Source organism: Fusarium oxysporum, chromosome IV (genome assembly GCF_013085055.1).
Source record: "Fusarium oxysporum Fo47 chromosome IV, complete sequence".
Taxonomy (NCBI): domain Eukaryota; kingdom Fungi; phylum Ascomycota; class Sordariomycetes; order Hypocreales; family Nectriaceae; genus Fusarium; species Fusarium oxysporum.
The window spans coordinates 4583779-4598650 of NC_072843.1; the positions used below are offsets into that span (position 1 = coordinate 4583779).

The window sequence follows — 14872 nt, forward strand, 5'->3', positions numbered from 1 at the left end:
TTTCCTACTCTAGAGCTTGAGCAGTTTACCAACGCCAACCTTTAGTCAATAGCAAAGCTTCTATCTTACCAAGTTCTATCAGCATCTAATTACATACATCATTTAATTATGGCGACCATGCAGGAAATCTTCAAAGGCTTTGAGGAGCGTCAGGCTAAACTTGTTGAAGATGGGTTGAAAAACCCACTTGCCCACGGCGCCGCTCTCATTGAGGGCCAGATCACACCTCTCTTAGACGCGAAGATTCCTGTCCTCGACCAAGGTTTCCTCCACAGCGACCTCACCTACGATGTCCCGGCTGTGTGGGATGGAAAGCTCTTTCGCTTCAACGACCACCTTGACCGTCTTGAGAGGAGCTGTGCCAAGCTGAGGCTCAAGCCCCCGATGTCCCGAAACGAGATTGAACAAGCTACTATAAACTTGATCTCTAAGAGCGGGATTCGGGACGCCTATGTACAGATCATTGTCACTCGTGGCTTCCGGTTTGTTCGAGAACCCCTGCCAACCAGCGATGCGCCAGAGAATCATTTCATCTACATCCTAGTCATGCCCTACATCTGGGTAATGCCCCCTCAAATGCAACCAGTTGGTGGAGAAGCCGTCGTCACCCGCACTGTCCGTCGGATTCCGCCGGGAGCAATTGACCCAACTATTAAGAACTTGCAATGGGGCGACTTGATCAGAGGTCTCTTGGAAGCCCAGGATCGCGGCTCACAATACCCATTCCTGACTGATGGTGATGGCAACATCACCGAGGGGGCAGGGTATAATATTGTCTTCGTTAAAGATGGAGCTCTTTATACGGCAAAGAAGGGCGTTTTAGAAGGTATTACACGGCAGTCAGTGTTCGACGTCGCCGAGAAGGCTAAAATTCTGGTCTATCTCGACGATGTTCCTGCTAGCCTGGCGTATGTAGCTGATGAGATCTTTCTGTGTACTACGGCTGGTGGTATTATGCCAATTACAAAGCTCGATGGCGAGTCCAAGGGAGAGGTTGGACCTATCACAAAATTGATCTGGGATGGATATTGGGCAATGCATTATGACCCAAGGTACACAACCAAGATTAGTTACGAGCCATAGCAGCGTCGGTATTACAGTTCAGCTTACCAGGATTTAATATATAAGATATATTCTAAGACAATCAATTAAAGTTCCACAGGTTAAGCATGGTGTCTAGGAAATATAAGCTCAAGCCTGGCCAGATAGCTGTAACTCCGCCAATTACTACGCCTTACTTAGACCAGCTACGACAGCTTCTGGGCAAAACTATGCAAAAAGTAAATATATTGGTATACTCTATTAATTCAACTATAGCTTTTAATTATACCTTTACTATCTTAATGACCGAATTTAATATTGCTTTAATAATCTATAATTTTATCACCAGAATGAGTCCCTGGTTGCTAACATAGGCATTAATGTTATTAAAAACCTTAGTCCGAATTAGTAATAGGAAAAAAAAGAGGTTAGAGATGCATATAAAGTAAGTAGGATACCTTACAATTACCAATATTAAAAATGCCTGAATATTGCTTTACAAACACGTGTCCATTGATCTATTTCGGCCTTCCCTGCTTACAAGACTAAATTTGGGTGTAAACAAAACATCGAAGTCAGCTCTGTTTAACTTCACTCACCCTGAAACCTGTCGAGAAAGCGCCCTCCGTTTTTGCAAGATAGACTTCATACGTATTCTAACCTAAACCGCAAGGATAACACCCTGGCAAAGCCCCACTCACGGCTGAGAAGCAATAGACAAGGTGGGCTTCTTTATTCGTTGCTTTTAGGCACTTAACCGTAGGTAGGAGTGGTAGCTTCTACACTCTGGCTGCAAGTCTGGGGGGCTCGTGCAGTTGCGGCCTGTTGCCCTGCAGCTAATAGGGTTAAAAGTGTGTAGCCCATCTGAGGGATTAAGTAAATATGCATGTCTTGCCATCATCTGAGATGATTGGCTGGGACATGTTATGCAATATCAGCCGCACGAGGCTGGCGCTTACGCAACACGCACTTAGCAAAGATATCTCTCAGCTTCTTTCCAAGATTAGAATTTGGGCCAAGATAAAACATAAACCGTTGGTATATCTTGTAGCACAGATGTTCACATCATGGTATGTCCGCTTTTTGAAGTAAAATACTGTTACTAACATGTGAGCGAATAGCCACTCCGGCAACTATACCCAGACCCAAAGTCGGCCCCAGGTCATGCTCCTCCTGCTAAGATAGAGTACGCAATCGACCCGGCAATGTCAACCAAACTAATAGTGTTAGCATTATTGCTGTTCATGGCCTAGGTTCTCCCGCAAAGGGCGAGACGAAACACGCATTCGACACGTGGAGAACTCCATCAGGTCAAAAAGGACGTCTATGGCTTCAGCAAGATCTACCAGCACATATTCCCGACTCTCGTATCTTTCTATACCAATATGATGCAACGCCTACGTACGGCCGAGGTCTTGGCGATTTTCGCAGCAAGAGCGATAATCTTCTTGAAGTCATAAGCAATGAGAGAGGAGATGATCTTGAAAGGCCAATCTTACTACTCGGTCATAACTTGGGGGGCTTGTTGATCAAGCAAGCTCTTATCAACGCCCATAGCAACCCAGGCTACATCGCCATTAAGGACGCTACCGCCGGCCTCGTATTCTTTGGAACACCACAAGATACCGTTGCTCAGAAGCTTGGTGAAACGGCGGTATTGATTGCAAAAGACTTGGGGCTTAGAGCGGAAGATGATGTTGTCAAATCTCTGCAGACTGCTACCATCTTCTCTGAGATCGAGTCATGGAAACATCAAGTACTCGAGTACGACATTGTCTCCTTTTGGGGGTCATCTGATACCGTAGGTTATCTTAACCAGATTGGTTGGTATGTGCTCATATGCTCTTGCTTCAGGTGGTCTCCCGTGAGTGCGCTAGTCTTGGGCTGCCCGGTGATATTGCGAAGATAGTAGAACTCAACGCTAGTCACAGAGAACTTTGCAAGTTCGGCACTACTGACAGAGACCAGTACAACTTGAAGATCGTGGTTGCGAATATTAAGCGTCTCTACAAAATAGCGATCGAAAAGTTTGAGTCGCAAGGTGCTTGGTTTCCAGATACGTCTGGTGTCGAAACGCCCCGCACTTCAGAGGAATATGGCCAGGACGATCTTGATGACGGCGTGGAAGGGACACAGAGTGTCACGACAAGTACAACTGATACGACAAGGTAAGTCTTGGCATGTGATGATACGGTCGGTCCATCACATTGCTAATAATTCAAGACAACCGGTGTTTACGTCGAGCCAGGGGAGCCAACTTCAAGCTGACGAAACAACTGTTCAAAACTCTTTGATCAAGGATTTCGGCCACCCTAATGCAGAAGAAGCGCAGGGTCTCACAGGCTCAGCTTTGGAGGACCTCCACATCGCAGACATCCAGGAGGCTCAAGGTAATCTTTATTCCCGGACGCCTTTTACAAATCTCAGCCTGTGAGTTATGCACCATGTGACCCGCTTTCATGTCTTCTAACGCCTTGTCTCGGAAGGCCAGAGCCTGTTTTACGAGGTGTTCGATATCTCAATTATCAATGGCCCACCAAGGTGCAAGAATCAGTACTTTCTGCCTTCACATCGTATCCTCCTCGTAACGTAATCGCGAGTTACCCTCCAGGAACTGGCAGAACCACAGCACTGGCAATTGCTCTCCTGTCGCGCATAGACTACAGTTCGACCACTCAGCCCCAAGCATTGGTGATAGTACCAACTCGATTACTGGTACACCAGACAGAGAACTATATCAATGAGATAGGCAGATCCTGCGATGGTCTTGTTGTGGAGACCGTCACTTCGTCAAGCAAGCCAACCGCAAAGCTTGAGGCAAACGTTATTGTTGCTACACCCGGTAGGCTTTTCGACTACATTCGTCGTCGTCTGGTCGACACGTCTCAGGTGAGGTTCTTTCTCGTGGACGACGTCGATTATGTTGTGGATTTTTCAGCATTGAGACAGCTTTGCATTCGAGTCGCCAGAAAGTCGCCGAAAACCACTCAATTTCTATTCCTTTCCGATCTATCAACGCGGGCCTCAGATTTTGTAAATGATATGCTCCGGTCCAATACTTGGGAGAAGCATGAGGTGAAGGCGGTAGAACTGAATGCCAACAAGATCGTTCACCTGTTATTCAGATGTAGCGGGGAGCAGGAGAAGCTTGACATTATTTGCAAGCTTCCTGGTGTCGTGCAGATAAGTATGTTGATCATATTTGTCCAGGTAAGTGATCCATCTCTGTTTTTCACCGGGTACAAATGACTCATCGACTTGCAGATGAGGTCTTCTGCGCATCAGATACAGCGTGTACTAGCAGAAGAAGGCCACGCCATAACGAACTTGTTCAAGGCAACTGATGACAGCGGGATGGAAGAGCTATTGGAGAACTTCGAGGCTGGACAAGCCAAGGTTCTCATTACAAAAGACTACAAGACCCGGGGCCTTGATCTTCCCTCTAGCTCCATGGCCATTAACTATGATATACCGGATGCCGACCCATACCGGTACATTCGTCAAGTCAGTCGCGCAGGCAAAGCCGGGCGTTCTGGTTTCGCCGTGAATCTGGTCAGTGACGAGACGGAATTAGATGCTCTTCGGTCAGTCGCAGCATCTGGATGCTTCAATCTTCATGAGCTTGACTCGAACGACTGGGACGCAGCTGAGCAGTTCTTGAGAAACTGCACTAGATCTCAAAGATTCTAAGGAACCACAGTTTTCTACACTCTAGATCATGGATCTGGCCAAATTCTACTACAACCTGTGATTGCCAGTGTATCTATTGCTTATAAACAATTAAAAAAAGAGTTACTTCTTCATAGACATAACTTCCCGGCTCTAGTGTTGACCCAGCCATTTTAATACTGGCCTATCAACGCTGGGCAACAGCAGCCAAGGCCTAAAATTACTGAGCTATTGAATCACCTCCGCGTCTGTGATTGGCTGCGTCGGAAATTTGCTGCCATTGGAGAACCGCCAAGTGAATGCACAGCCTCACGTGAACCAGGTTTTGCTGACGCGCGAGGCCTCACAAATTTTGCTTATCTAGACTCTCTAAAACTCCGGAAATCCCAGGTCTCTTGGCAATTCTTTACTCTTGCTTGCAAGTGACTAACCAATTCTGGAGTTATGGGTGGCTCGGACGAAGAGAAGGAGAAAGAGCGCAAGAGGGATATAGTGGGAGACTTTCTGTATGCGTCATTTATTCGTCAGCAGCACCTCGATCTGCTCCGCGATCCTTCCCGCTAGACCCTAGTTCGACTGCTGACGTTTTCTCTTGTAGGAAAAAGAACTTGAATAAGGGTGAAATAGCATTGAAGCATGCAGTGGGTCTCGGAAGTCAGCCCAATGTTGTCCCTGTAACTCAGCCTGTTGTCGATGGACCACGTCGGCCTGTGGAGGTTGGATGGCATCCTGTCGGCGGCTTCGCCGGAAAATGGTTTGCTGAAGAGACTGGACTGGGGAAGATGATCACAGAGAAGATCAACAAGTATCCTGACCCGACGCAGCATTGGGCTGTTCTCGTTGGTGACTATGCTCATCAGCTATGGATGGTGAGTCTGAGCACCAGGCCCTTGAAATGAGATTGGAGCTCATGTGGAACAGGATGAGAACTTTGATGTGATCTACACAAATGCAAAGATTGAACGAGACGAGTGGCGGACATTTCCAGTTGGAGAGACGCGCTTCAATGATGATGCGTTAAGGCGAGCTGGTGAGTATAAGTCTCTGGGTTGACCCCATCCAGCTCTTGAGGGATGGCATGCTGATACTAGGGCAATAGGCGAATCAGTGATCCAAAGCATCAGGGAGAGGCAGCCCACTTACAACCTCATAACGAACAATTGCCAGACGTACGTCCTCCAGCTCCTGGACGCTATTAAGGTTGGCGTGAATAAAGAGTTCGGTACTACCCTGGCTGTCTACGAGAGAGTCTTTGGACCCGGCAAGATAAAGGACCTGTTTGAGGGTGAAGAGAAGCCAGAGGATCAGCAACAACATCAGATTGAACAAGGAGGAGAACCTGGAGCAGAGCCAGGAACGCAGCAACCGATGCATCCAGGCAGATCGGATACAGTCAACCTGGCGCAGGATGTCATGAACCAGAATACCAATCAACTCGACACCGAAAGGGAGATGGAGAGGCATGAGGATGAGAAAGAGGATAAAAAGGAGAAGAAGAAAGGGTTCTTTTCGCGGTTTAAACGGAGTAATAGTTAGTTTTAGATATGCCTTAAGCGAGTTGATGAGGTTTGACGCTTTTATATACCACTTGAAGAATAATTCAGCGGTACTTCCTCTGATTGCGAGTGGAATTCGTATGGAAGTGAAATTGGCATATTCCAGATACTCTGCTTGCCTTGGCACAGCCATACCTTTCAGCTGGACGCCGTAAGACATTCTCGAGATGGTGACGTTTTTGGACGAAGCGTCATCTACGAGGGCTTTTGCGCAGCATCGCGTCCTCTTCCTATCATAATTCATCTTATCATCAACAGCTTCAGCTTTACTCTTCTTGGGGCAAGTAATTATGGAATTCAATGCTTGTCTGTCCCAACGAGGGACGAGGTCAACAAAACACATAGTAACAGAAGGTGGCTAGATATTAGAATATTCAGCGTTCGTGAATTGACGAATTTCCCCCGTCGAGGTAAGTTGGAGAGGAATCCAATCTTTTGTCAGCTCCTTATACCCTGTAACAAATAAACCCCACCATGCACTCGCGCTGAGGTATGGTACACTCCCTCAGGGGGCAAGAAAAGTCCAGGCGTGGATATAGAATGCCAAAATAAACTCATCAAAGAGCCTCCTAAGCTTATGCTAATTTACCCAAGTATTTTTGTCTCTTAGGGTCGAGGTCCCAAGTTTTCTTGCCTCCCCAAGCACTCCATGTCATATCCTGGATGGGATTAGACCACATCAGAGCTAATTAATGAGGCTAAAACACATCTAGGCTTCTGGCGCCTCAAAGGTCTTCTAGAAGGGAGGTTATTTCCATTCTAGACAAATACCTTGTTTTATGGTTGTGAGGCTAAATGATGTTTACAGGTGTGACGCATTTGCTTTTGTCCTCTTGCAATTATTTAACCAAGATACTAAAATTCTGCTCTTTAGTCTCCAAAATGTCATCCACCAAAGCCTTGATGTCATCTTCTTTTCCGCACTGTACGGCTTGGCTTCGGTCCCGAGAATGCAGGCGAGGTCTTGGCAATTAAAGGTCCGGACTAGAGGCGAGGTCGCGAAGGATGATTTTATTGCCGTCGCATCCGTGCTGGCCAATTGAGTCTTCTCACTTTAATGGCGCAGGTTGTTTCGAATGATGTGCGATTACTGTCGGCTTGAGGCATTTCTCGAGCTGAGCGAACTGTCCTGCCTGAAGCGGGTAGCTGTTTGTTCAGTGGCTCGAGTCAGCGTGGTAAAATATCTCCGACGCCTAGCTACAGTGCAACACTCAAACGTTTTCGTATTATGGGCTTATTATAGCTATAAAACGTTAACGTCTGCTCATCCAAGCCAAGTCTATTTATTCATCTCTTCATCTCGCAACTTACTTAAGTTATTCTATAAGACAACTCCTGCAAAATGAGTCAAACCAGTCTCGTCGAGTCTAGTTCTTCTGGGGAAACTCCCCGTAATGCATTATCACTCCGACTAGAGGCGCCTCTCTTCTCCCAGGTATCCATTTCTCCCACCAAACAATCATTCAACATCCAAGGCCGCTACGTGTACGAAACAGAAGCCAGCCCAGCCACGCCAACTTATCACATCTCCAATCGCAATACCCAAGCCGGTAATCCGTGGCAGTTACAAATATGCCGCCTTCTACCAAGTGAAGTTCGTCGCCTTGGTGAGGCTACAGGAAACGACGCTTTCATCAGATACGATGATGATTTGACACTTTACTCTGGCGAAAAGATGAACATCCCCTTCAGTTTCGCCGCTGGTCTCGGTCCCACGCCGCTCATTGTTATCAGGGGCCAGAAGAGAGGAACTATTCAGGGAAGCATCGTGATGGAGAAGTCTGGCCGATCATGCAAGTTCTACCACATGATTCCTATCAAGCGCGCCTTGACCAAGGCAGAAGAGGACAGGATGCAGGCTCTTATGCATAAACGTGGATACCGTGACTCTGATGATTGGAAGAAAAAGCTTTTGTTGACGGTGCAGGAGAACTCAATCAAGGTAACTGAGTGGATTGATGAGTATGAATCTATTGTTGCGGTTGAGAAAGACGATAAGCTGGAGTTTTCGGGAGAGATACAGGCGGAGAAGAAGGATCTTGTTGTTGCGTGCTGGGCCTGCAAGGGATTTGTATTGGACAAGAACATCTAGATAAATATCAGACTGCGGAGCCTTGTAGCGCAAGGGATTAGTATTAAACTAGCCCTTCTACTTAGTGCTGTTATTCCATAACTGCCAATCGATATCATACTCGACGTTGAACAGACGGCAGAGATTAGCAGGCGACTTATCACCCTCCTTCCGAAACTTCTCGAGCAGCCTTCCACACAGTCTTCTCAACGGCGAAGTTGCTATATCTTCAACTCTAGTGGTTTGACCTAAGGTTGACCGACCAGCCGTCATTGAGACCAGTATATCAAATGCCTCTTCACGGTTCCAGTTGTCTGACTTTGTCTCCCCCGTCCCATATTGGCTCCCCAGTGTTGCCAAGGTTTCTTCTGCTTCCTTAATCTTTAATGAAGCATCACTTTCTTGTCCAAGTTGCTTGAAGATGATCCCCAGTCTATACTTGGCCCGCGCTACGGCTTCCTCAGTCCAGCCATTCGGGCCCTTTAACCCGAGTTCAAGTAGAGATCTTAAAAGCTTGAGCGTCAGCATATTCCAAGTTCTTCTGAGTTCTTACTCACCTGGCCTTGTCAAAATTCCCTCGTTTCTCTTCTACAACCGCCAGCATATAGGCTGCATCGGAAGTTTGCCTACTAGCTAAACCGAAAATATTATTCCTTCTTTCATAAACAGCTCTGGCCTCAGAAAATGCATCTTCGTATCTTCCAGCAGAGACCAGAATGGATACCAGAGCAAAGTGAGCTGTTTGGACAACAGCACAGTTATGATCTGTGAATGCCTTATCAGTACTTTGAGTCGTTTCAGACATCAGATCAATAGCTTCCTGGTGCTTGCTCATTCCAGCGAGAGCTATTGCGACGTTCATCGGTGATTCTGGAAAGTGGTTGTAATGCTGTTGGCACAGAGGGGAAGCTTTGCGTATTTCCCATGCTAGCATGAAAAAGTCAAAAGCCTCAGCATAGGACCCGAGATCAACATAGATACAGCCAAGGTCGTTCCACGCATTTCCCCAACAGACGATATCTTCATCTATGGTCATATATGGTATCTTTGCCTGTAAATGCGCATGGCGTAGTTTCAGGGCCTTACCCCACGTTTCTATACATCTTCGACGCTGAGAGATCCCATGTCCCTGACGAATTGCACCTGAGATAGCATAGATGTTGGCCTTTTCAGATGCATACTCATTCTCTAATGTATCGCAAACTGCTTCTGCGGCATCACTGGTCTCATAACCCTCTTTGTAGAAGCCTCTCTCCCAAAAATAGCTTGTGGAGTCGCCTAACAACTCAGCGAAGGCGATTCCGACCGAGAGTAAAGACCTTCGATTATTGTTAAAGACAGCACATAAACTTTTTATGTGAGGAGTATAGAGCTCTCTCCTATCCCATAAGTCATTCTGTGGTGTTTGTAGTGGCGATTGTTTTGGAAACATGTTGGATATTAGCCTATAGGCTCTTTTAAACACGTCTAACAACTCTTCGGGGTTCTTCTCCAAGCGAGTGAGAAAATGCTTCTGTAACAAACCGTGTAGCAGAAGATAGGCACTTCCGTCGGAGCCTTGACGCTGAACAAGATGATGGCTTCGTATGTCCGAAACTACAGAGTGATATCTAGAAGCTTATCAGAATGTAGGGTATAGAGGATGGTATTTAACGGTGCTTACTGAGCCACAGAATCAAGACGGAAGAGGGAGAGATTAGCATTCTGATCTCCAGACAGGACAATCTCCTCTGTTAACCCAGTAGGGCTAAGCATAGCCAGTGTTTGGACGAGTAGACGTGAACTCGGATCAAGTTTCTCTTGCGCCTTATCCCAGGTTGCACCAAATGGACTGTCATACTGTACGAGGGTAGGGCTTGTACCTGGTGGGAGAATTTTCGAAAAGGAGCTATAACGCTGGAGGGTGTTCAGAATCTCTTCAAGAGACATACTTGAGAGCAGTCCAGCAACAGCTGTAATTGCCAGCGGATTACCACTGAGTTCAGTAGCTATGAGTTCCGCCTTCTCACGGTGATCAGTGTGGTCTGACAACTTTGGACTTGGAATGGGCTGAGAAAGAGAATTTTGAGCTACTGTTCGGTATGCGAGAAACAGACGGGATCCAGCAGAACTGTCTAGTAGAGAGACCGCGATGTTTGACGAACAGAAGTGAGCGAGTTTGGAATTTTGGGAAGTTAGTAAGATATGGCCCTGGCCATTTGTCGGCCAGATTGGCATCACAGTTGATAGTTCTTCTACATTGTCGAAAATAAGAAGCCAAGGCTTGTCTGCCGAAGATCAATGTCAGCGTCGTGATAGACGCGTCGGGGCTACTACCTAGCGTTTGAAGCCAAGAAAGAAAAACTTCGGCTCTTGATCGAGGCTGCTGCTGCGTCTCTAAGTACTGCGCACCAATTTGAAGCTTTCGGGCCAATGCCGTTGCTGTGTTGAGGACGTCGAGCTCTGTTCGCGCTGGGATCCAAAACACGAAATCGTATTCCCCTCCGTATTTAAATGCATACTCCAAAGCTATGGTTGTTTTTCCGACGCCGCCAAGGCCTTGTAATAAACAAATAGTGGAACGTATGTCATGAGGTGGCTTTGGCTGGGTCAAAGATGTTCGCACTAGCTCCACCTCTGTATCTCGCTCTGCGAAGTGCGGGTTTCTTAGAAACGGAACCTCGAATAGCTTTTCCGAAGCTGCTGGTAACACGGTAACGGCTGGTAACATCTGTATCATAGCCTGAGTATTATTCACTAACGTTGAATCGACGGAATACTTGCAACTTCGTTCAAATTCAGTATAATGTTTCGTTATGCTTGACTTGGCTGATTCAAACTTCTTATCAATTGTTGACCAGAAGAGCTTGAGTAAGCTGTCTGCGGTTCGAGTATTAACATATTTTAACACTCCAGAGAATCTGAGAGACACGAACAAATTGGCCATCTTTTGAAGAAAAGAAAAGCACTAATTGAGAAGCCAACATAATCGTCAATAAGCTGGCGCGAACATTGTTGAAGTTCATCCGCTTTTGGAAACAGGGCAAGATATCGATTTAGCTGAACAACTAGTGATGTGAGGTCGTGAAGCATTTCCGTAATGAGCGAAAGAAGGCTTGTGAACCGGCTCGCCACCTGTCATTATGTTTATCTCTAAATTAAAGATATCGAACCAGGCTTGGATTCGTTACATACTATGAGAACAGCCTGTATCGCTCCCCAGATGAAACCTGTTAGTTCAGGGGATGACTGCACGATGGACGTGATGGCATTGACGAAATTGTGAAGTTGGTCGAACAAGGGTTGCAGCTTCTGGAGTACGGCTGTTGTTGGCGCTCTACTGTGCTTGTCACGAGCCTCTGTGAGGCTCGTTTTGAACTTGTCGTAGGATAAGGATTGGATACGTTTAGAATTTTTGCCCAGGCATTTCCGCTGCCGCTCCATAGATAGTTCCCATTCCTTGTTGAAGTCGAAAGTGGAAGCCATATTAACGCACGGTAGCGAGACACCAAAAAGGCCCAAAACATTGCGTATTACGACGATTCAGGCTAGAACCATCAACAAGACAGATGCCATTCTTTTTACACTCATGGTCCAGTCTCTTGGTTGCAACCGTTGCTCAGCTAGCCACTGCGAGTGAAAGTCCCATTGACTTGAGCTTGGAACGCTTGACTCCGAAAGTGCAATAGACAACTATTTTGAGGCCAAGCAACATGAGCGCCTTGGTGGCTGATGATTGGTCCTGTATATTTCCAGGCGATTCAGGCTCGGAGGAGAATTGTACATTGCTAAGTATTGTTGTCAGCCACACCTGTAACCCTTGCATAATGTTACCTTACCCGATTCCATTCACTGGCCGACCGATTGACCGACCGGGTGACCGAGATGTAATATGTGGTATTGTACGACCTTTGTGTCACATATTTCAGCCTTTATTGCGTACACGTGTCCTTTTATTCAGTCAATGGTGTGTTGCTTACTAGAACATGGCCTCACGCGTGATACTCCCGTGTAACGCTCCTCTTCAGAACCAAGACGCGGGGTTTCACACAATCTTTTGCCCTGGAAAACTTAGTCGTTACTTGATAGCTACATTGCCAGATTTCTTACTCCAGACACAGGCCCAATGGCAAAACCTCTTCCCCGCACTTAGTCAACACCTAGAGCAGAGAGCTGACCTACCACGACCAATTCGCTATTGCATGGTTAGTGGATCTTTCATCAACATTTCCATTCACCATGAAGACCTCTAATGCGCTCTTCGCAAGCCTATCTTCCACTATCACCGAGATAACTCGCTTGTCTGGCATTGCTGGAGTCTCGGTCGGTGTCATTGACAACGGCCAAATCATCCACCAGGCGTCATATGGCTTTTGCGATGTCGAGAGCCAGAGCGCCTGCGACAGCGAAAGCACCTTCGTCCTTGGTTCTTTGTCAAAATCCTTTACTTCTATTCTACTCGCTTATTTGGTTGAGGACGGTCGCCTAGGCTGGGACGACCCTCTGTGTAAAATCTTACCCGACTTCCAGAGAGACTCTCATGACCTGAGCCGCCACACTACCATCGCCGACCTTTTATCTCATCACAGTGGCTTGTCCGCCTTCGACGCCCTCTGGTTAGGATCAAACAATGTACCTCTTCTAAAGCATGACGATGCCGTCGACATCTTGAGCTACGTGCCACAAGGAGGTTCATTCCGCAATTCTTTTATATACAACAACTTTGCCTACGAAGTACTCGGCCACGTCATTGAGAAGGTCTCGGGCTCATCATACTCTTCGTTCCTCCGAGAAAAGCTTCTCGAGCCGTTGGGTATGAAGCGAACATATTACACCGATGCAGAGGGCATGGAGAATGAAGCCAAGCCCTACGCCGCCCTCAAAAACGCATCAGTCGTTCAAATCCCTCCGGCTCTAAAGGGGAAGGATGTTTTGATGGGCCCTGCGGGCGGTGTTCGAAGCTGTATTGACGACCTTCTTAATTTCTATGATGCCTTGATGGTGTCCGCTGCAGAGCAGCTGGAGATCAGAGCGACTGCAAGGACCTCACATCAGCGCCAAAGGCCCTCGCTGCCTGGACTTGCAGCTATGTGGACAGGGTGGAATATTCTACCAATGCCTCTAGTTCGAGAACACTCTTATGGGTATGGCTGGCTAAGATCCCAGTTACCGTCTGTTCTTGCTCCCTCACGTGGCAATCCGGAACTTAGCCCTTTGATTGGAATCGGTACCGGGTCTCGCCTTGCCATCTGGCACAGTGGCGACATCCCAGGATATCAGACCCATGCAACTCTGTTCCCTGAGACGAACCAGGCAGTAGTTGTCTTGACAAACTCTATGACCCTAAATGCCGGCTCAAGGTACATTAGCGATCTTCTCATAGAAGCACTTTTTGACAACTTGGACAATGCGCACGATTATGTAAAGCTGGCCAGAATTTCTGCAACCTTGGGGAGCACAAGAATGGATGCTATTCACAAAAGATTGATTGAAGGATGTACGCGATCCAAACCTATCAAACCCCTCGATGCGTACATCGGAAAGTATTACAACGCAGCAAAGAACTTCTTCATCGACATCTTAGAGGCTGAGGACGATGTACTTTATGTTTCATTCATGGGGAGGAAAGACTACACCTTCAAACTGGAGCCATACCAGGATGACAGCTTCTTCTGGTTTCTAGGCCACGATGAGGCTGCAAGACTTGCCCGCTACGATGGATACGGAGAAGAATTCTACATGGTAAGATTTGGCAATGCAGGCGACAAAGATGGCCCCCTCAATACCCTGTGGTGGAAGCACGAGGTGTCCCTCGGCGGATATGGTGAAGCATTCAAACGTCAGAAACAGGGAGAGGCAGAGGCTGATGAAGATATCACGGAGCTCTAGGAAACAGGGGCTCAAATTCTTGTCAACAGCTTGCTCAACTTGGACCAACGTTTTCGGGTCTGCAGGGCACCGCACTTCTTCCTAGTGTAATTGAAATTGCTTATAAATTTCTACCTGCTTGGTTGCAGTATAAGTCAAGATTTTAGGCGATATAGGCTATCAAAATACCAACTCTACTCTAGCTCTTTCGTTCTCAGCTGACACATGTTTGACTATGGACTCAACTTTACATGTATGTATGATATCAAGTTCTCAAATCGTTAAAACTCGACATATACCCTCTTTGAGCAGAATCATACATCAAGACCAAAGATATTTCACAAGTACCAGCCAACGTTGTCCTGCCAACCATGACAACATCCCCTAGCCTTCGACATCGCTCATTCCAGCCAGGCGCAGGTGGCGATCCTCGAGTCATCAGACAATGCCAAGTATACGTACCTAGTTGAGTGAGAGGAATTGAGCTGCAGCTGAATATGCCACGGCTTGAATGGATCGCCACCTAAACAGCCTACGCCGTTCGACCGCGACCATTGAGCATCGACCGCATGACCACGTCAAGTAAGCATAGATGAGGGATTTATTCATAATCAAAGCGTTGGGTTTCAAACGCACACTTTTCTTGCGCCAGTGGCTGGGCCATTCGCACGCGAGATCCTGATTCGGC

General features: G+C 47.0%; 5 protein-coding genes across 5 annotated transcripts; 4 read left to right on the forward strand and 1 right to left on the reverse strand.

Annotated features, from left to right (window-relative positions):
• Window positions 1-108: 108 nt before the first annotated feature.
• FOBCDRAFT_133707 (uncharacterized protein) lies at window positions 109-4792 on the forward strand (the record flags this gene model as incomplete). The annotated part of the gene is made up of 11 exons (XM_059607909.1): window positions 109-1052; window positions 1163-1280; window positions 1457-1486; window positions 2098-2111; window positions 2272-2842; window positions 2896-3209; window positions 3265-3471; window positions 3701-3756; window positions 3791-4228; window positions 4343-4593; window positions 4757-4792. The coding sequence occupies 11 exons, from the start codon at window positions 109-111 to the stop codon at window positions 4790-4792; spliced, it is 2979 nt and encodes a 992-aa protein (XP_059467140.1).
• Window positions 4793-5079: 287 nt separating this feature from the next.
• Window positions 5080-6298, forward strand: FOBCDRAFT_160195 (uncharacterized protein). The gene is made up of 4 exons (XM_031177933.3): window positions 5080-5216; window positions 5309-5579; window positions 5632-5740; window positions 5810-6298. Exons 1-4 carry the CDS (start codon window positions 5155-5157, stop codon window positions 6244-6246), a joined length of 879 nt encoding a protein of 292 aa, XP_031043820.2. The 5' UTR covers window positions 5080-5154; the 3' UTR covers window positions 6247-6298.
• Window positions 6299-7608: 1310 nt separating this feature from the next.
• On the forward strand, window positions 7609-8378 carry FOBCDRAFT_181824 (uncharacterized protein; the record flags this gene model as incomplete). Its single annotated transcript, XM_031177932.3, has 1 exon — window positions 7609-8378. One exon carries the CDS (start codon window positions 7609-7611, stop codon window positions 8356-8358), a length of 750 nt encoding a protein of 249 aa, XP_031043819.2. The 3' UTR covers window positions 8359-8378.
• A 408-nt stretch (window positions 8379-8786) lies between these two features.
• FOBCDRAFT_239439 (P-loop containing nucleoside triphosphate hydrolase protein) lies at window positions 8787-11802 on the reverse strand (the record flags this gene model as incomplete). The annotated part of the gene is made up of 8 exons (XM_059610255.1): window positions 8787-8817; window positions 8895-9075; window positions 9124-9656; window positions 9862-9933; window positions 10001-10604; window positions 10729-11037; window positions 11253-11451; window positions 11512-11802. 8 exons carry the CDS (start codon window positions 11800-11802, stop codon window positions 8787-8789), a joined length of 2220 nt encoding a protein of 739 aa, XP_059464788.1.
• A 753-nt stretch (window positions 11803-12555) lies between these two features.
• On the forward strand, window positions 12556-14205 carry FOBCDRAFT_239440 (beta-lactamase/transpeptidase-like protein; the record flags this gene model as incomplete). The annotated part of the gene is made up of 1 exon (XM_054704398.1): window positions 12556-14205. One exon carries the CDS (start codon window positions 12556-12558, stop codon window positions 14203-14205), a length of 1650 nt encoding a protein of 549 aa, XP_054560373.1.
• Between the last annotated feature and the right edge of the window lie 667 nt (window positions 14206-14872).